The 20,447-nt window shown below is 39.2% G+C and overlaps 1 protein-coding gene across 8 annotated transcripts in view; it reads right to left on the minus strand.

Annotated features, from left to right (window-relative positions):
• Nucleotides 1-18,505, minus strand: part of GGNBP2 (gametogenetin binding protein 2) — a 31,318-nt gene extending 12,813 nt beyond the window's left edge. The window contains exons 1-7 of one of the 8 annotated variants that reach the window (XM_082861731.1): nucleotides 18,442-18,480; nucleotides 17,680-17,866; nucleotides 10,333-10,413; nucleotides 8,523-8,776; nucleotides 6,362-6,460; nucleotides 1,509-1,634; nucleotides 1,307-1,420 (exon numbers count right to left, since the gene is read on the minus strand). In XM_082861731.1, coding sequence (XP_082717857.1) covers nucleotides 1,307-1,420; nucleotides 1,509-1,634; nucleotides 6,362-6,460; nucleotides 8,523-8,776; nucleotides 10,333-10,413; nucleotides 17,680-17,772 — 767 coding nt within the window. In that variant the 5' untranslated portion in view covers nucleotides 17,773-17,866; nucleotides 18,442-18,480. Of the gene's footprint in view, nucleotides 1-1,306; nucleotides 1,421-1,508; nucleotides 1,635-6,361; nucleotides 6,461-8,522; nucleotides 8,777-10,332; nucleotides 10,414-17,679; nucleotides 17,976-18,425 lie in introns of those variants that run through there. The other 7 variants (XM_082861728.1, XM_082861727.1, XM_082861724.1 and 4 more) reach the window with 7 other exon arrangements.
• Nucleotides 18,506-20,447: the final 1,942 nt, after the last annotated feature.

A 20,447-nucleotide genomic window follows, 5' to 3' on the forward strand; every position in this document is an offset into this window, starting at 1 on the left:
TTAATCTTATAATAAATCCTATTAAGACCATTTCAATCATTATTTTTGTCTTAAAAAAGAAAAACACTGAGGCACAGAAAAGGAACTTGTACAAAGTTATAATCAGTAGAACCCAGATTCAATGCAATCTCCCTTAATTGCTCTCTTAATTGTACTTCTCCCCTCATCCTTAACATATTTATAAAATGGACTCCACCTTTCTTATAAATTACTGCCCCCTAAACACAGGAAATATCTAAAACCAATATAGGAAATTCCAAAACATTAGCTATAGTAACTAGTAATTTATCACCCGAAAAAGCTATCTTTTGGGGACCAATTCATATTGAATACAAGGATCAATTCATATTGAAAGAGAAAGGAATCTATAACAGACCTATACCTTTATGTTTTACGGCTAAAAATCCCCCTCCCAAACTCCAAATAATTGACATATTCTCTACTCTCTTGGGTATAATCAACTAAGGCAAAAAACAAGAAAGTTTGTAATTCTAAAAAAAAAAACACTTAATAAACTTAGTATGCAGGTAAAGTCATTAGCTCATTGCCATATAAACATCAGTGTTGATAATGCCAGTTTTTATTATTTACATGTTTTCTAGAAGTATCCCCAAAGTAATTGTGTATATCTCTCCCAAAGTCAAAGAACACACAACTACAAACCCAACATGTGACAAATTTATATGAAAACAGTACAACTCCCCCCCAAGAACGCCATCTCTAGATGGCTCCCTTACCAGTTTCCTTTCCTACTGCACTCTCCCTCCCTATGAATTTCCAAATGTTAATGACACTTAGAAAATTCCTTTGTAAAGTAGTATTCTAAAAAGAAAAATCTGAAGTTACTTTTATAGTACAGGAAGCACATGAATTCCATTTTTAGGTCTTTCACAATTAAAGAAAATTAATTCAAAATATTACTAAGTAAAAGCTGCTATTTTAACTTTAATTTTGAAAAATGACATCATGAAATGCTTCTATCATAAAAACAAGGAGTACTAGAATTTCCACAGTGATTAAGTACACTTTACTTGATTTACAGTTATTGTGCGTTTCTTGAAAGGCTGGCCTGGAACCAACAGGCAGAAATTACAAAAAATGGAAATGCTGGCCTAACACAAGTCAGCCAACACTGAGAGTCATCCTATAAAGGAACTGCCTACCCTAACATTAAACTCCGCCTCATGTCAGGTATTAACGGGAAGGCTGGAGTACTATTATGTGAAGGAGGTCAGTGACAGGTCAGTCTGGAAGACTTGACAGCTAAGGCGCCTTCCAACTACACCATGATGATCTTTGGACTTACCTGTGTTTTCGCAGATACGTTTCTAGTGTTTCCAAAAGACAACTAGAGTCAATTAAAACTACTTCATCCCTGCATTCTTGGGACATTAGTTCCCATACGTCCATCCAACAACCTCTGCAGAAAGAATCAAATCTTAGTGAGAAGAAGGAATATACAAGGGTAAAACATTTAAAAAGGTGAGTGAAGGATTGCTTGATTTTACCTGGCTGTTCCCTGGAAAGGTCCATAATGGAAAATGATCCTACACTTGCTGTCCTTCCTGTGGTCTTCACTACTTCTCTTATATGTACTTAACTTCTCTGAACTGAAACTGCTACTGCTCCCTTCACTGTAGTACAGTACAGTACAAAGCTTAGTGACACTGAGATAATCTGAAGGAATAATTTCTATAGTCTAAATTAAAATCATGAACTCTTTAATACATTAAGATATTAGTACGGTAAGTTTGCAAATTTGTATATAATTACATATTTAACCATATTAAAATGTTACTTAGACAGGTGCTCATATCTTTATACAAAAACTTCTGCTCAACTATTAAGTTTACCTGATATAATTTAACAACATTTACACTTATCAAGATAGTAACTGGTTAAAATACTAAGCATTTTATGAGCAAATCTACTTGGAATGTTTTAAAGTCAAAAGGGCTGAAAAAAAATAAAATATTTTCACCTATAAACATGGATCAATCTTCCACAAATTGAAAATACTAAAAAGTGTTGATCTACTTAATGCGATTTTATAGCCAGCCCATGGCAACAAAATTCTTATCTACCTTCACATTTACAAGTAACTGAGAAAGTCACAGATTAATCTAATTATAGTAAATAAATTTATTATAGTAAATAAATATAGTAAATAAATTTATATAATAATCTAATTATATAAATAAATATTTATAGTAAATAAATAAATAATTATAGTAAATAAATTATAGTAAATAAATATAGTAAATAAATTTTATAGTAGATAAATATAATTAATCTAATTATAGTAAATAAAAACTTATTTACTATAATATGTTCATACTAAGTTCATACTATAGTTCATACTAAGTTCATACTATAAATGTTCATACTAAGATGAACACTTTACACAGCCTAAATTAGTAGGAAGTACCATACAAATAATTTTTTGAAAACTTACTAAAAACTTCCCAGACTCTCCCTCCCCCACAGGTTGCAATGTGGCACTGGTCATGCATTTTGCTTGGCTGCAGATGTGCATTCCAAGAGAAATATGTTTCTATATTCCATTCAATGATAGTCTGCTTGATTTTTCATGATTCTGAACAACTGGCTCCTGCCTGTTCTTCTGCAGGGTCTCACTACAGTCCTAGAAATTCATTACCTGGGATGCTTGAGATGGAAAAACTTCTGAATCTTTACTTAACCTACTCTATATACCTAAATAAGTATTTCTCAACCCCCTGCCCACCCTATAAGGTCATACGTACAATTCAGCTCCCTACTCCCATCGCACAAGGGCTCAGGCCAAGGATCAATGTTCCTTATTTTTGAAACAAAAACCTCAACTCCTGCTCTGCCCTGCATCTTATATCCTTCTATTCTCATCTCCCAAATTTGCAATTTTCTATGCCTGAGTGATCCATAATCTAAAACTGAGTAACTCTCAAACTCAAGTTCTCATTATTGAGGAAAAGGTTCATGAAATCAGAGCTGGAGAATGATTATTATACCATCAGAATGTGAAAGCATTATTCTAAAAAAAGCTTGAAAAAAAATTCTACAGCTCAAATCAAGATTTTATCCATAATCTCTCCAGACCAAATGTCTTTATATCACTCCTTACTTTCAAGATCAAGCTCTCTAAAAAAGGAAGTCTTTTCACTTCCTTGTTCTACTCCCACACCTTCCACTCATAGTTTAACCCATTACAACCTTGCACTGCATGCACTTTTCTACCCATGCTGATCTAGATTGTTTCCATTCAACCACAGATCTGCTCATCAAGATCACCAATTATCTCAGTGTTGCTATATCCAACAGACACTTTCGGGTCCTTGATAACTCAGCAACCTTCAACACAGCTTACCAACCACCGCCCGCCCCCCCGCCGCCCCACACTCTTTTCCCTTGGCTTCCTCCTACCTCTCTGGCGATTCTTTCTCGAGTTTCTTTAGGCTTATTCTTTCTACCATTAAACTGAATTCCTCAGCATTCTTTTCTACTACTCTACTCTTCCTCTAGGTGATCTTATACAGTTGAACAACATGAGGCTGAATTGCGCAGGTCCACTTATGCACGGATATTTTTCAGTAGTAAATACCACAGTACTACACAATTTGCAGTTTGTGGAATCTGAGGATACGAAGGAACCATGTATACAAAGGGCCAACTAGAAGTTACACAAATTTTCCATTGCGTGGAGGGTCGGTGCTCCTAACCCCTGCACTGTTCCAGTCAACTGTAGGGACTTCCCTGGTGGTCCAGTGGTTAAGAATCTGCTTTCCAATGCAGGGGATGCGGGTTCGATCCCTGGTCGGAGAACTAAGATTCCCACATGCTGCAAGGCAACTAACCCCGCGCACCACAACTACTGAGCCCAGGCGCTCTGAAGCCTGCGTGCTGCAACGAAGATCCCACATGCCCCAACAAAGATCCCACGCGCCGCAACCAAGACCCGACGCAGCCAAATAAATAAATTAATTTTTTTAAAAAAAGAGTCAACTGTGTATCATTCATCAGCTACAGGCCTATAACTCTGGCCTAGACCTTTCTTTCAGACCTCGCACTTACTCCCAGACAGACAATAACTTGGGTTTACTTGCATGAATGTGAGAATACTCTCAAGAAAACTGAACTAGATTGTTACTACTGATTAGGCTAAAAGCTAATTAACTGTATTACACTTTCCCCTGAAGAAAATCTAGAGAGAGAAAGGAGGGAACAACACAGGGAAAATATAAAAAGAAAAGTCATAGTAGCATAGAATGGCAGTGACCATCCAAAGTGGAGGAGAAGTCTTGGCTAAGCAGACTAAACTCTCTGGCCTGCTATCTACATGGCTTGTGGGAATAACTGAAGCTACCTTAGGAGGTGTTGCTTAACTAACTCCACTCACACTGACTGCATAACTCAGCAAACAACCTTGCAAAACATTTGTCTTCCCATGTGGTGGGGCTAGAGCTGAAGCAGGATGTGAAGTCTGTGGAGGACTGTTTTTTATTTTTAAGCTGAAATATAGGAAAACATAGCTGTATGTCAATTTAATAAAAGTAGATAACTGATGAAGCAAAGTCAGAGAGAAAAAGAGAAGAGGTGGAATCCGGAGCAAAAGCGGAAGGACTGGTCTTTGAAGGAAGGTGGCAATGAGCACAGATGTTTAAGATGTTGGGGTAGCTGTTGCTTTTCAGCTCCTCAATGAAGAATATTCATAACAAAAACACAGAAGGCAGCCTTTGTATTATATCATACTACTCTGTGGCTTTAGTCAACAGGTTATTCAGAAAAGGTTACAGTCTAATGAGAAAATTAGAATGGATTCTGCATTCAGAAAGTCAGGAATTCTTTAAAGACATTGGTAAATCAGGTATATGAAATAATTATCCTTAGATAAGCACTTTAGGTTGTGTAGAGCTTTATTGGGTTCAGAGCTGTCACACTTAGAAATCATATAATGTGTGGTTCTTGTTTAGATCTTGATTCTAACAAATCAGTGTAAGAAGACACTTTTAGAGAGAGTTGGGGAAATCTGAATATGAACTGGGTATTAGATTATTATAGTTAAAAGTTTTGTTAGGTGTTACAATGGCACTGTCATGAAAGAAAATATCACTGCATTCAGAGATGAATGTGGAAATATGTAGTAGTAAAATAACATGATGCCTGGAACTTGCTTTAAAATACTTCAGCAGGGCTTGCCTGGTGGCGCAGTGGTTGAGAGTCTGCCTGCTGATGCAGGGGACACGGGTTCGTGCCCCGGTCTGGGAAGATCCCACATGCCGCGGAGCGGCTGGGCCCGTGAGCCACGGCCACTGAGCCTGTGTGTCCGGAGCCTGTGCTCCGCAACGGGAGAGGCCACGGCAGTGAGAGGCCCGCGTACCGAGGAAAAAAAAAAAAAAAAAAAAAAACTTCAGCAAAGGAAAAGGTGAACAAATGAAATAAATGTGGCAAATCTTGATAACTACTGAGTCTGGGTGAAGGTATTTGGGGGTAAGAGGGTCCTTGTATAGTCTACTTTTCTATGTGTTTGACAGTTTTCATAATAAAAGTTTAAAAACTTTTTTGTTCCTGAGTATAGAAAAAAAAAGGATTATTAACTATTAACACACCACCACCTGGTCATCTAGGTCTTTTTACCAGAGCGGAAAATGTCAATTTAACAATGGTGTCAACACTACTAATGAGATATCCAAAATAAACTAATTTTTAAAATTAATTCAGAAGTATAGTTTTACATCATCTCATTCTCTCCCCAAACAAAAGTTACTTCTTAGAAACTCCCTTCAAATTCCACTGCTTTTCCTCACCACCCCCAACCCCAAGCAATTTTGAAGGGGCAACTGTGACACTGTGCTAGGAGATGGGGGAGAAGCAGCCTTGGACACTGTAGCTCCTAACCAAGAAGAAAACTGCAAGTTAGTTACATAAATTCACATTGCTATAACTGATTCAAGATTTTTTTTAAAATCCTTGATAAATTATTAGGGAGACCTAGAGACAAGGAAGACAAGAAAAATAATTTATACATTATGACTATTACATAGATTAAAAAAACGATACCACGACTTTGAAAAATTTAATATTGGCTACATAAATTTCCACAAAGATCTCAACCTCCTTTCTCTGAAACATATTTAATACAAGGAAAAAAAAAACTTAAAAAAAAAAAATCAAACCTATGTAGTCCCAATGCAAAAAGGCCTACAGAACCAGGAGACATTTATTTTGACCAATTAAATGGTTTTTATGTTACAGTGTAAACAATTAATGAAATAAAACTAGCAGGGCTTCTTTTCTTTTCACCAAATGTGATCAACATTTATAATCTTAACACCGACAAAGCATCCTGATAATCATTTCTACTTACCCCAAAGGTTTTGGTTTGTGCGTATCTAAGGAGTGCAACTGACATCTCTTGTTCTTTTTACTTTTTGGAATAGCATCTATCATGTCATTTAGTTTGGACCTAATTAAAAATAAAACATTAAAGGTTTGATTAATATTAACTTTTCTTTAGAATTTTCAAAATCTCTATGCCTTTTAGTGAGAAGTATATGTAAAGGATTAGACACATCACTTACTTTGAAAATTTCTCATCAAACTCTAACCAAAGAGTCAGTACATTTATATTCCCTTTCCATTCCCAGCCTATCGAAACATTGAAGACCTGCCCTATTCAACATACTCTTGCCCCTAGACTACATGTGTCTCATTCATCCCTGCATCTGCATTGTATCTAGCAGTGTGCCTGGCACTCAAATATTTTATGACTGATTGCTACCTGACTCTCAGCCATACTCCCTTGTCCAAACATTAGATATCTAAACATACACTATCCTTGGGAATTCCCTGGCAGTCCAGTGGTTAGGACTCCGTGCTCTCACTGCTAACAGCCCGGGTTCAATCCCTGGTCGGGGAACTATTATAAAATCCCACAAGCCACGTAGTATGGCTAAAAAAAAAAAAAAAAGGAAACAATAAAAGATACACTATATACACTAAAAGATACACTATAAACAATAAAAGATACAGTATATACACTATCCCTGATGAGGAGCCTTCAACAGAAATTTTATGCAAATATAGAAATACATAAGGCTAACTATCCAAACCCTGCATCCAATCAGCAAAGCTTGTCAACTCTAACTTTTAAATATATTCAGAATCAAATCATGTCTCATCACCTCCACCGTTACCACCCTTGTCCAACTCGCCTCTCTAGCTTAATCAACTGCAACAACTGGCCTCCCAAATGGTCTCTTTGCTTCTACAGTTTGCCTTTACACACTATGTTTCACTTAGCAGCTGGAGTCATCTTTTCAAAACAAAAATCACATTATGTTACTTCTCGATTCAAAAACCCTCCAAGGCTTCTTTTCTGAGGGAGAGTAAAAATCCAAAGTCTCTACCACCACCTCAAAGTAGGTTTGGTCTTCAGACCTCTTCTCTTTTCCTATTTACACTTACCCTTTGGTGATCACATCTCATCTCATGGGTTTAAATATACATATAAATACTATATATATGTTGATGACACCAATTTATATCTCTAGGCCAGAACTCTCTGAACTCTACCTGGACGTCCAACTGCTATCTCAAATTAACACATCCAAAAGTGAGTTCTGCAAAAGTGCTCCTCTCTCCTCCAGGCCTACCCACTTCAGGAAATGGAAACCATCTGTCCTGCTCTTTAGACCCCAAATCTGGGAATCATCCTTGATGCCCTCCTCCATATCCAATCTACCCAAAAATCCTGTTGGCTCATTCCTCAAAATATTTCCAGGATCCAACCATTCCTCATTATCTCCGTGGCCACTATACTGGTCACTATTATTTCTTGCATGGACTATATTAAACAAGCCTGTTTCTCCACCCTTCCATGACCCTTCTACTTATTCTCAACACAGAGGTGACAGTAAGCAAAACTTCAAGGGAGATCATGTATTCCTCTGCTCAAAACCTTCCCAAATCTTCCCATCTCAGAGTTAAAAATACAAAAGACCTCAAGATGGCACTCCATAATTAGGCCTTTTAGTACTCCTGTGACCTCCTCTTTTATTACCATTCCCTTCATTCATCTGGCTCCAGCCACAATGGCTCCCTTGCTGTTCTTCAAACATTCCAGGAAAACTCCCACCTCTGAACCTTTACACTTGCTGCTCCTTCTTTGCCTTCCCCCAGATATCTACATGCTTCACTCACTTCATTCAAGTCTATATTCAATGTCATTTTATCAGAGAGGCCTTCCCTGACCACTCTCCATATGAATTCTACCCACTCATTGTCTATCTCCCTTACTGGTTTGTCTTTGTAACTTAACATCCTTGACAAATTATGTATTTGTTTACTGCCTGCCTCTCCCCACATGAGAAAAGAAACTTTACAGTCACTGGCACATAGGAGTTACTCAATAAAAGTGTTGAATCTGGACTCAAGCTTTGCCCCAACCAAATTTAGAAAAAAAGCTGCCACTGTCACCAAGTTTAAAAATTTAACAAACTCATTGTTTCTTAATTGATTATACTCACCCATGTACATAAAATAATGTATAAAGCTTCTTTGCATCAGTCATGCAGCTTCGAGTTACAGATAGGACTCCCTTGGGCCCCACAGTCAGGGGTTCAAGGGCAGGATTTCCAGACTCTACAAGCTGGGAAAAGAGGCGCTCCACACTTCGACGACAACCAACACATGGGACAAGCTGAGAAAGTGCGCTCAAGACTTCACGCGATGTCACCACCATGGCAATACTTAGATCTTGCTGCTTAAGCATACTATGTCGCTGAGAGAAGAGGGAAAGAAAAATAGAGTTTGTAAGAAAGACATGAAATGACTCTTTCACCACTCTTTCTGGTTCCTATCCTTGTGCAGTGAGTACAGCCTGGGCAGGGCTTGCCATCTCTATCTGCAACTGAGTCAGTAAGGCAAGGCAGTCGGCCTTGTCCATGCTGTACTGAGTTTGCTGCACAAATCCCCGTTCTAGAATCTAGGGTATAAAAAACTCCACTTAGGATGACAGGGCTATGCAGTATGTGACCCAGCATAGGAAAAAGAAGCCCTGCATGTGGAAATTTAGTGCCTGTCAAATGTGCATTAAGTTTAGTACTCTCACTTAAAATAAAAAATTTCAGAAAGGAAAGAAAGAAAAGAATAAAGACACAAAGCAGCTTTACCATGTCTTTTTCTCAACCTTTAGCAACACACTACATTTAGCTACACAAGTCAAGTCAGGATAGTGATCATGTAGAGCAGCAATTCTCAACCTGGAGGTATGGGCAGGTATGTCATGGATTAGTGGGAGAGAACAAGGCCTATCTTACCTATGTAGGAGCCTGCAGTGAGTAACTAAAATGCTGGTGCATATGAATGTTATCTGTTGGTTATGACAAGGAAGAGAAATGACTGAGAACCATAGCTGTAGAGAAATGGGCAAAACTCATAAATAACTTCTACTTAGATGGAGTTATAGTTATACTACAAGTAATACCTCCAGTTTACAAAAAAAAAAAAACAGATGAGAAAGTAAGATAACTCCCAAAAAGGATATTCTCACATTTACTATTAACCTTTAATTCAAAGTTTTCTCCAAAAGTTGAAATAGAATTTTGAAATAAAGTAACCATTTATCTTCCTTTACCTTGATCATATATAGTGTATTTACAAAGTATCACACTGTTTAATAATGAAATAAGACTGGGAGTTTTGGGTTAGTAGATGCAAACTATTACATTTAGAATGGATAAACAAGGTCCTACTGTATAGCACAGGGAACTATATCCAATCTCCTGGGATAAACCATAATGCAAAAGAATATAAAGAACATATATATGTGTATAACTGAGTCACTGTGCTGTACAGCAGAAATTAGCACAACATTGTAAATCAACTATACTTCAATAAAAAATTAAATTAAATTAAAAAACAAATAAAAATCAGAAAATTCACTATACAAGATTAATTTTTTTTACTGAACAAAACAATTACTACAGAAAAAAACGAAGTTCTCAATGAAAAGCTGTCTGCTCCACCTTCTAAAAACAGGGAAATTAAATTTAAACTAAATTTAAACTGGTGAAATTAAAGCCTTACAGACATGTAAAATGATAACACACCACCACCAAATCTTTCACATCACAGGTATGTAAATATACCTGGAACAATAGTAAAAGAAAGCAACCTCACTGCAATCTTAAGACCTAAAGAGTCCTAGGTAAAACAAAATTAATACTTACAGGTAAAATTTTAAATGACTCTTTAAAACACACATACATACATACACACACATGCGCACATGCGCACACACACACCATTTAAAACATTAATTTTTAAAACTATTACCTGAATGAACTGCTTTAGTTGTGCACCATTATTTTGATGCCCATCGAGATTTAACACATTGTCAGGAAATTCCATCACCATCTTAATATGCAAAAAAATAAAAATCAATTATTTTATCCTCTTTGAGCACATGATACAGACTATTTTATAGTCTCCTAGGATAGAAATAGACCCCTAAAGCCCAATTTGCTCCCTCCCACTTCCATCAAAAAGTTAAAAAAAATCCAAGTTACAGTTTCTAAAGCTAGAAATGGTATAGTCATTAAAATCAAGGGCACTGAAGTCAGGCAGACTTGAATTCAAATCCCAGCTCTATCACTTACAATTTATGTCATAATTCTGGGCAAGTTATTTAACCTGATTTTCAGCTTCCTCATTTGTAAAATGAGATTAAATAATAATTTTTCGTATCTCTCATCAAATGGGTTGTGAGGATTAAATTATATTTTAAAATGTTTGTTGCAGTAGTTAATAATAGCATTTAATAAGTGAAATAACCTGATATCTTACATTAAATATCCTGATATTTTCAGTTATTCCTCAACTACAGAATATAATAAATCTTACCATGTAAATGACTATATAATGACTTCACTACACACACACACACACACACACACACACACACACTCAGAATAATACCCAGCACATAGTAAATGTTTGCTCTAATCATGAACCGAAAAAAATATACTGTGATATTTATTCGATTATCAAAATTCACTACCAGAGGAAGAGGGATACATAAAGCTTAAGGATGTCGCAGGATGTCAGATAATGGGAATTAGTAATCAGCACATTTCACTGATTTGTGACATCACCAAAGTACCTTAGTTATGTACCACTAGAAAAGAGCCATTATAACTGGAAAATGTCACCAAACGAAAGAAGCATACCAATTTCAGAGATGTTAAATGTGAAAAAAAAATATGCCTTCAAAACAATGAAATAAAGTAACACATTTGTATCTTAACTAAAACACTGTTAAACATATCAAACATACTGTGCTAGAACAAACTTCTATTTCCAGATGACAAGGGGCACAAACTCCTACACACCCAAAGAGTGAAGTCAGGATAAAGAGACCATTTGAGGCAAAACCAGAAAACTAAAAAACCCCACCCACCTGAATGTGATCTTAAAAAGATTCCTCCCTTCACCAACCAGCACCACAAAGACCTGCTTCTTTAATCAAGTGACCATTCTTTCCCCTCCACATTAGAAATGAGAGCCTAAAAACATGCTTGTTCTAGCAGTAAACTGAGGACTAAACAAGTAAGGCAAATATAAGCAACAGATATAAGACATTTTCTTTATTAAGAAGGGACTACTGGATATGTGAACTAGAAAGACAAGTGGATACTAAGGATGGACAATGACGCCAACACCGATTCAACAATCCAGAGGACTTCAGTGTATTTCACAGGCTCAAAAACTGCATGTACAATATGATTCAAATTTTTATGTGTATATTTTCTTACAGAAAAAGAAAATACATAATATATTAGATGTGGCTATCTCTAGGCAGTGAATAGATACATGACTTTTTTCTTTACATGTTCCTATCTTTCCCAAATGTATTATAATACACATATACCACTTATTACCGGGGAAAGAGCTACTGTTCCTTGTTTCCAATTCTATATTCATTATACCATATTCAGAGACATGCTTCCATTTCAATAGCTTTTACTATTCTGGAAGTTTCTTCTTCCATACATACAGACTACATGTCCTTATCTCACAATTTTAGGATCAATTATCCAGTTTTCAGGTTAATCAACTTCTCTCCAGTTTTCCCTCTCAGAGTTGTCTTATCTCCAAAGAGTGGTGGTGATAATAATAAAGACATTTAATGTAGCTTTATGCATACTAGCCATTGCTCTAAACACTGTCATATATTAACTTTGCCAACAGTACAAAGTAAAACTGGTCATCTAGTCATCTTAATAATCCTGGTATTAGAAATCCTGACCCATGAAGACTGAAAAAAGAATAGTGCAATTAACTCACATTATGTTTTCTGGAATCACCACATGGTTTAAAACACAAAGAAATTAACTGTCAAGTCATAAAAAAGGTATAGGATAAACTTTTAAAGCCACATAGCTCAACAGAACACTGCAGGTCACTCCACATCTACCATTTAAGCAACTAATACCTTGATTTGCATTTCCACTTGCTTTATACAAATATACACCATTTCACCACATATTAACTGCCACCATAAAAAAAAACTGAGACAATTACCTATACTACTTTAAGATCAAAGCTACTCAATTTACCAAATCAAGGTCTCTCCAGTCCAGTTCATAGGTGAAATCCTAAATTGACTCCATGTAAGTGAATTATTTTTATTCTGATCAACCATATTTTATTGTTTTAATAATTAAAGCAGGGGCTTCCCGTTGGCGCAGTGGTTAAGAATCTGCCTGCCAATGCAAGGGACACAGGTTCGAGCCCTGGTTCAGGAAGATGCCACACGCCGCGGAGCATCTAAGCCAGTGTGCCACAACTACTGAGCCTGAGCTCTAGAGCCCACGAGCCACAGCTACTGAGCCCACGTGCCACAACTACTGAAGCCTGCACGTCTAGAGCCCGTGCTCCGCAACAAAGGGAAGCCACCGCAATGAGAAGCCCGCGCACTGCAACGAAGAGTAGCCCCCACTCACTGCAACTAGAGAAAGCCTGCGCACAGCAACGAAGACCCAACACAGCCAAAAATGAATAAATAAATAAATTTATAGGAAAAAAAATTAAAGCGGAGGTCAAAAAATACACCTAACATACTGAGACCTACCAGCTGACCTTTAAAATATATATGTATGGGGCTTCCCTGGTGGTGCAGTGGTTGCGAGTCCGCCTGCCAATGCAGGGGACACGGGTTCGTGCCCCGGTCCGGGAAGATCCCACATGCCGCAGAGCAGCTGGGCCTGTGAGCCATGGCTGCTGGGCCTGGGCGTCTGGAGCCTGTGCTCCGCAACGGGAGAGGCCACAACAGTGAGAGGCCCGTGTACCGCAAAAAAAAAAAAAAAAAAAAAATATATATATATATATATATATATATATACACACACACACACACACACATATATATATACGTATATAAAATTTAATGGATAATACCTACTTTAGGAATCCTTTTTAAAAAGTCTATAAACAGGGTTAAAATTTAAAAAAAACCAAAAACCCCTCATTTCCAATCATTTCATTTTCACCTAACTAGTACAGATAAATGTCAAGATCAGGTCTATTACTGCATCTTTCCTGGGTTTCACTGGCTTGGATAATAATAAATTTTCTCTTGTACATACTCAATACCACTGGGTTAGAAACTTTGCACTCACACTAAGTAACTACTGTCCTTGCCTTTCACTTAGGACAATGGCTTTTTACCTTGCTGTTTACTGGCCAATCACTATATGCTCTTCAATGATGACACCACAATAAGAAAAAGGGAAAAAAGAAAAAGAGGAAGATAGAGGATAGCAGCACTATTTTTCCCCATTCTTTAAAACCACTTCCTTGACTTAATCTTCAGATTCTAGGTTACCTAAAGGAAGATGGTCATGTAAAGTATTTCAGGTGTGGTCTCACAGAGGAATCATTAGTGTTTGGCTTCATGATGAGGTTGCCTATCCCTAGCAAGCCAAAGATAGAACAAGTCATTGTCCTGCAATTACTGCTTTATAAAGTGTATTGAATCCATTACCCACTTTCACTCTTAAGTATCTGTCCTGGTTTCTCCTGACCACAAATAATCTGTTCTTAGCACATTCTCACAAGCTCTAACCCAACAATACTAAGCTTGTATTTATTAAAAATCATTGTCCCTTTAGTTTTAGTTTTTTACTTCCTTATCCTCACAGCCACCTGCAACATCTATCACCTTTGGTAAATTAGTTAAATATTTAATCAAGAGTTGAAAGCAAACAATAAATACTAAACTTCTAACTGATGCTAAATACCTAATCCCCAAAAGGATATGCTACATTTTAAAATCTTTTTTAAGTCTCAATCAAAAAACCTTTATCAGAGTTTCTAGTCCCTTTTAGATTGGTTTGAATTAGAAGGGTAAACTGTGTTCCAGAAATATTGTAGCAATCTGACAGTATGCATCAATAATTTTATAAAAGGTTTTTATCCTTTGACACGTAATTTTCCTCCAAAACCCTGAAAAAAAATTGTTAATGCAAAGATTTATGCATTATTTATATTCTTAGAGTATTATTCATAGTAAAAACTAGAACCACCTCTATGTCCAACAAAGGGAGAATGATTACATTATGGAATGTCACACAACAAAGTATTACATGGCCACTAAAGCTGTTTAAGAATGACAAGAGAAAATGTTCTCAATATTACATTTAGTGAGAAAAAAGCAAGATATAAAGTGTTACAGAAAACGATACATCTCAACTCTGCATCTGTGTCTATGATGGGAACTACACCAAATGCTGCTATATTCTTAGCTATCTCTTGGAAGTAGGGTTAAGGATAATTTGTTTTGCAATTATTTTTCAAGATTATTTTATAAGGAGTATATATTTTGACTATTAATTCCTTTAAAAATACTTTAAAAATCTTAATTCTTCAAAGATGTCTTTAAAATAAAATCAGTATTCTGTCCATCTGCTATTCTATAATTCTAATAACACTGAAAAGCATTTTGGCTACATAGCGTACCACTTTCCTGAATATTCCACCAGTTTACTTATTGGAGATTTTCTGAAATACACCTACGTCAGCACTGTACTCAAGTATTCAAACCCACTAAACTGCCATATGAGTCTTTTAAATGCGGCTACAACATACCACATGAAAGAGGAGGCTACTTCCTCACATACAAGCTTGTTAATTTCATTTTACAAATCCAACTTAAAATTGCCCAGTTTACCTAAGTAGAGGTTTCAGCTTCTGTTACTAAAACGACAAATATTTGTAACTGATTGTAAACATTACAACTAGACTTAACATCTAGAAGCTAACAAGATTCTAAGACTACTGGAAATAATGATCACACAATGTTTCCTCAGTGCATTACCTATGGACCCTAGGAACAAAGACCAAACCAAAAGTTAACTTCAGGGTGACAATGCCATCAAACTAACAATGGACCCGTGCATAACCCTCTGCTGCAGGCTTCTCCCCTCCCTCTTCCCCAACAGGTGTTTGCTCTACATTATTCCTTTCAGTAGCGTTTGGTAGAATGGTTCTGAAACTTGTTTCCCTAAATATGATGCATTCTTGACAAGATTTTTCACTAACCAGCATTCAATGACCGTGCATAAGTTCCATAACAAAGCAATATATAGTCTCACTCATTTCCTAGTGATAAAAACCCTTCCACAGTAAAGAAAAACTGCACCTTTTCCTAAATAAAATGCTATTTTAAGATATTTAAGTTGAGTAAGCCTAAATTTTATTTGCCTGGGTCACAAGTCCACAATACAATAAAAATGAAACTCAACCACCAGGTCAGTCCAATCCCAACTTCTCTAGAGAAATAAGTACAAAAACAAATCACAGGGCAGGTTACCTCTTTTTCTTTGGAAAATTTTGGAAATTCATCATTGTATAGAGAATAGAGTATAAAACCCCCCAAGCTGACTATTTTAAAGCACTACATGATGGATGTATCAATGCTACATTCACATTAAAGGTGATTACGTGAGCATAAGGAGAATCAGTGTCTTTTAAATTTTTGTAAATACTCAAACTTATGTTTGATTTCCCCTGTTTTGATAGTATACACTCAATAGTAATCTTATGTCCAAACAAACAGAACTTTTTTTTTTTTTAACTTCAAAGGCTTTCTGGGACAATAAACATAAAAGGTTGATACCAAACTATGTGCTCTAGAAAAGTGTCTGTGTTGGAGGGAGAGAGAAGAAAGAAAATATCAACACATGAACTCATATTAGTTTTCAAACTGAAAAATGCATCATTTAATTTGATCAGTGTTAGTTTTTTAAAAAACTACTTAAAATACAAGTCCATTATACTTTTAATGCAAAAAGTGCAGAAATCATGACCACGGCATACAAATACACTTTCTAATTCAACAACACAAATTCTATTTACCTTATATCAGCCCAAATCATTCTACCTTTTTCCATGAAAAAAAAATGCACGTGGATAATTATAGATGCTTTCACTTAAAAAGTTCTAACAAATTAAGTCATTCAATAGCTCTTCTAATCCTTTTAAAGGTACTGCAGCTCAATTAAGTCTTAACTGAGACTGGCAAACAGAAAGGCATAGACTGGCATCTCTACAATGACTTGCATTTTATACAAAATTTGAAAAAAGTTCAGTAGATATTTGCAAAAAAGAAATTCAGGAACAAAACAGATCAACTGCCTTTGAAAAGGAAAAAAGCTAAAGGTGTTACGATGAAGACACAACACCTTATCAAAGCAGGCAAATGTATAATCCAAAGCTTCAGCATCATCAAAACGCAGATTTCAAGATAGTCAGAAAAGGTTCATTTCATTTCGTAAGAAATTGTGGCAAGTAACTGCACTCATTTCCTGTTCAGATTCAATTCAAATTTCTACCATTTCCTTTTAAAGGAAATACTACAGCAACACAGGGCAGAGGGTCTGTAATGCTGTACCACGCTAAAAAGGAAAACTACTCAGAACTGGGTTTTGACATTCAAGATGAGCAATCAGCTTTTTACAATGCTCTTACACATTCAATCACTTTGCTTCCTTTGAAAAGGCTACCTGTAAAGAATAACTAATGACAAGAAAGTCCATTTTGAAGAGTCATGGCCTAGCAATACAATCATTTCGAACAGTTTTAATGTACGGGCATATTGAAACTATAATGAAATCAGATCATTTTAGTGGAATCTTTACTGTGCAAGAGCATGTCACTCTGCCCTCAGTAATTATGCTTATGAAGAGCTGTAGTATTAAGATAGAAAATAGACAGGTAGCAGTGCAGCTGCGACATTTCCAGATAATTAAGCCTCCCCGAGGGTAGGTCGTTTCTGTAAGGGATAGGCCCTTGACGCCCAATATCCTTCAACCCGTATCCGAGGCGCGTGCTTTGGCAAAAGCACCGTCTGCTAAAGGGAAAGGGTGAAGCTAGAGGGTTGAAAAAAGCAGGGAGAGCTGGGGTGAGGGGCTCAAAGTGCGTACGGAGCGCTAGCCTGGGGCCCCGCAAAGGTTAGCGAGCCACCCACTGCAAAGGCGAGTTTGCGGGGCCTGCCGGAGAGAAGGCCTCGCCTAGGAGTTGCAACACTCTTTCTCCAGTGCGCAGCGCTCGGCCTGGGGGAGGGGGAGGAGGGGAAACAGCTGCCAGGGGAGCGGCGAGCCTGGCCCGGCCCGGCCCGCTCACCGTGAGGGTGTCGTCTATGTAGAGGGGAATCTGCCTCCTCTCGAAGGGGAACTCCTCCTCCCCGTCCCTGCACACTGCCACCAGTCGCGCCATCGTCCCCGACGCTGCCGTTGCCACCGTCACCACCTCCTCCCAGCTGCTGCCGCCGCCGCCGCTCCTGCCGCTGCCGCCTCCTCCCAGCTCCTGCCTGCAACAGCCAAACCCCGCGAGCGTAAGCACCCGCCGCCGCGCAGCACATTCGCCACGGGGGGGGAGGGAGAGGAGCAGGAGAGACGGGAGATCTGAGCTGCGTTTCCCATCACCCGATTCCACACGCGCTCAGCCAATCAGCGCCGAGCAACGCCGGGACCCGCCCCCTCGCGCCGCTCTCCCTCCCCACCCCCCACACCCACCCCGCCGGCCTCCAGTCAGGGTCCAAAGGAGAGGCGCAGGGGACCCGCCGGCCCTGGGGCTTCCCTAGCCCGTCAGCGGAGTCTCGGCTCTAGGACCCCACCCCCGGCCTCCGCTCCGCTGCCCGGGGGCCCTCAGCCTCCAGCTGACCCCTTCTCCCCCTTTAAGGGCGAGCCCCGCCCAGTGAGTCCCCTGGGCTGCAGTTGCCCAGCGCGACCCCGCCCCTGGGAGGGGTCGACCCCGCCTCAGCTCTGCGGAGTCCGAGGTGGGAGGCTCAGACCATTTCCTAGCCATTCTCGGAGGAGCCTCCCGGTTCTGACTTTCACCGTTTTCGTGGTCGCCTCCCTGACCCCCACCTCGGCTCCCCGTTACCGGCTGACAAGGCCCGCGTCAGGGCCGGCCTGGGCGGGAGCGCGGCTCCGAATACCGTTTCCTCTCCAGGCTCAGTCAGCCGCTGGCGCCACGGGGAGTGGGGGAGGGAAGGCGGGGGACGTGGGGAGGGTGGGGCAGGGAGGGGCCGAGAGCGCCGGGCGGGAGCCCCGCCTCCTCTCGCGAGACTCCAGACCCACGCTCCTGAGTCGCGTTTTTCGAAGCCCTAGCGGAGGCGGTGGGTTGCTCCCCCGGGTGTCTCCAACGCGTTACCGGCACCTTCCACTAAGTCTAGCTACTCAAATAAATACGAAATAGGGCTGCTATGAGGAATGAGTAGGCCTAAACTCAGTCCTCCGCTGCGCGGGCCTGGAAACCGCTCTCCCGAGGGCCGAGGGGCGAAGGGAGCGGAGCCGAAGTGACTCAGGGCCGATCCGAGGGTCGGGGCCCAGTGAGGACTTGGGTAAGTGGGCAGGAGCTGAGGCTTTCCAAATCAGTGAGAGCAAAAGGTGGGAGTGAGGGAGTGGAGACGTGCATCTGGGGGCTAAGGGACAAACTCTGGGTCCTTGACGCCGCTTTCCCTGACCCCCTGATCTACCAGGAGCCCCCCGGATTACTGCTTCCCAGACTCGATTCGCGATCTCGCCGAGGGGGCAGAAAATATTTAAGTGCTGACAGCTTTTCGTTGTCGTTGTTACACTAGAGACAAATAGAAGACTATGTGGAGAGTGGCTTGTGTATGCGTCCTGGGCAGAGAAACTTCTTGGACTGGGTTAATATTAACTTAGAGGCTCAGAAAGGACACTGATTCCCTTGGGCAAAGTGCTGGTGCTGGCCAAAGGCCCTTCCCTCTGACCCTCTCCTGAGAAGCAGAGCTGCTGACAAGCCACAGCGTGCCATCATGTACTCGGTTCCTACCCTGAAGGCTTTGGAGGCCAATATAGTTGTTGGAAAGTATTGTGCCTATGAAAGTCTTCACGATTTTAAGGATCAATACATTTGCTGCTCTTACAACTAACTAATCCTGGTAGAATAGGCTAGAGCTGTGATACTGGTCTTTAAAAAGTATTTTGGTCACCACATGAAACCGTAGAGATTCGCAACAAATAACCTCATAGTGCATGCAACCCCTTAGCCACGTTGACTTAACGACATTGTGTGGTCACTGTTAGGTTAGGTAACATAGTAAACTGGAAGAACCATTGTTCAGTCCCAAAGGTGTGATTATCCAGTAAGTATTTATGTCTTTGGCCATGTTAGGAGAGCAGAACAGTGTATGGTCCTTAGCTTAAATTCAATAGGCATATAGGATGTGCATGTAGGTTCTGACAAGTTAGACTACATAGCCAAAACCTGCACATTTTTAGAGAATCTTGTGTTTTATGTAAAACGCTCCCAAGGAAAAAGAATACTGTGGCTTTTAAGATCTGTAGGTGCTCCTCTAAAGACTATGTCGGTTAATGTGCCTACTTTATACCTTTTAAACTTACTTTGGATGACGGTTGGTAAAGGACATTGAAAATGACAAGTTCAATATATAGGTGCTAACTTTAATAACTTTCATTACTGAGTACACACTGGGTACTAGCAAAGAAAGAGTATTCACCCTGGGGGTTTAAATCTAAGTTAGAAAAGGCATTAAAACCCAGATATAAAACGTAACAAAACGAGGAGACCAGAACAGTCTCTTTCCATCTGAGATTACTTTCCCTGATTTGGATTTGAGCACACTGCTTAGTATCTTTGGACAATGTTTCACATACTATAGGTATTTAATAAGTACTTATTGTAAGGTTAAAAAGCTAATTGTGCTTGATAAATTGCTCTTTCTCAAGGAGGTAGCCTGGGCGCTACAACTGTGATAAAACCAACATTTGAGGGGAAAATGCTTAGACAATTACTTCCCTGTAAAACAGTTTTTAGACGTTTTAATTATGTATCTTCATTTTAGAGCAGGCACTCTTTTTCGCTATTGGTCTATTTTCAACTAAGCAAATATAATATTTAGT

The sequence above is a fragment of the Leucopleurus acutus genome, assembly GCF_964270905.1.
Source record: "Leucopleurus acutus genome assembly, chromosome: 19".
NCBI classification, from domain to species: Eukaryota; Metazoa; Chordata; class Mammalia; order Artiodactyla; family Delphinidae; genus Leucopleurus; species Leucopleurus acutus.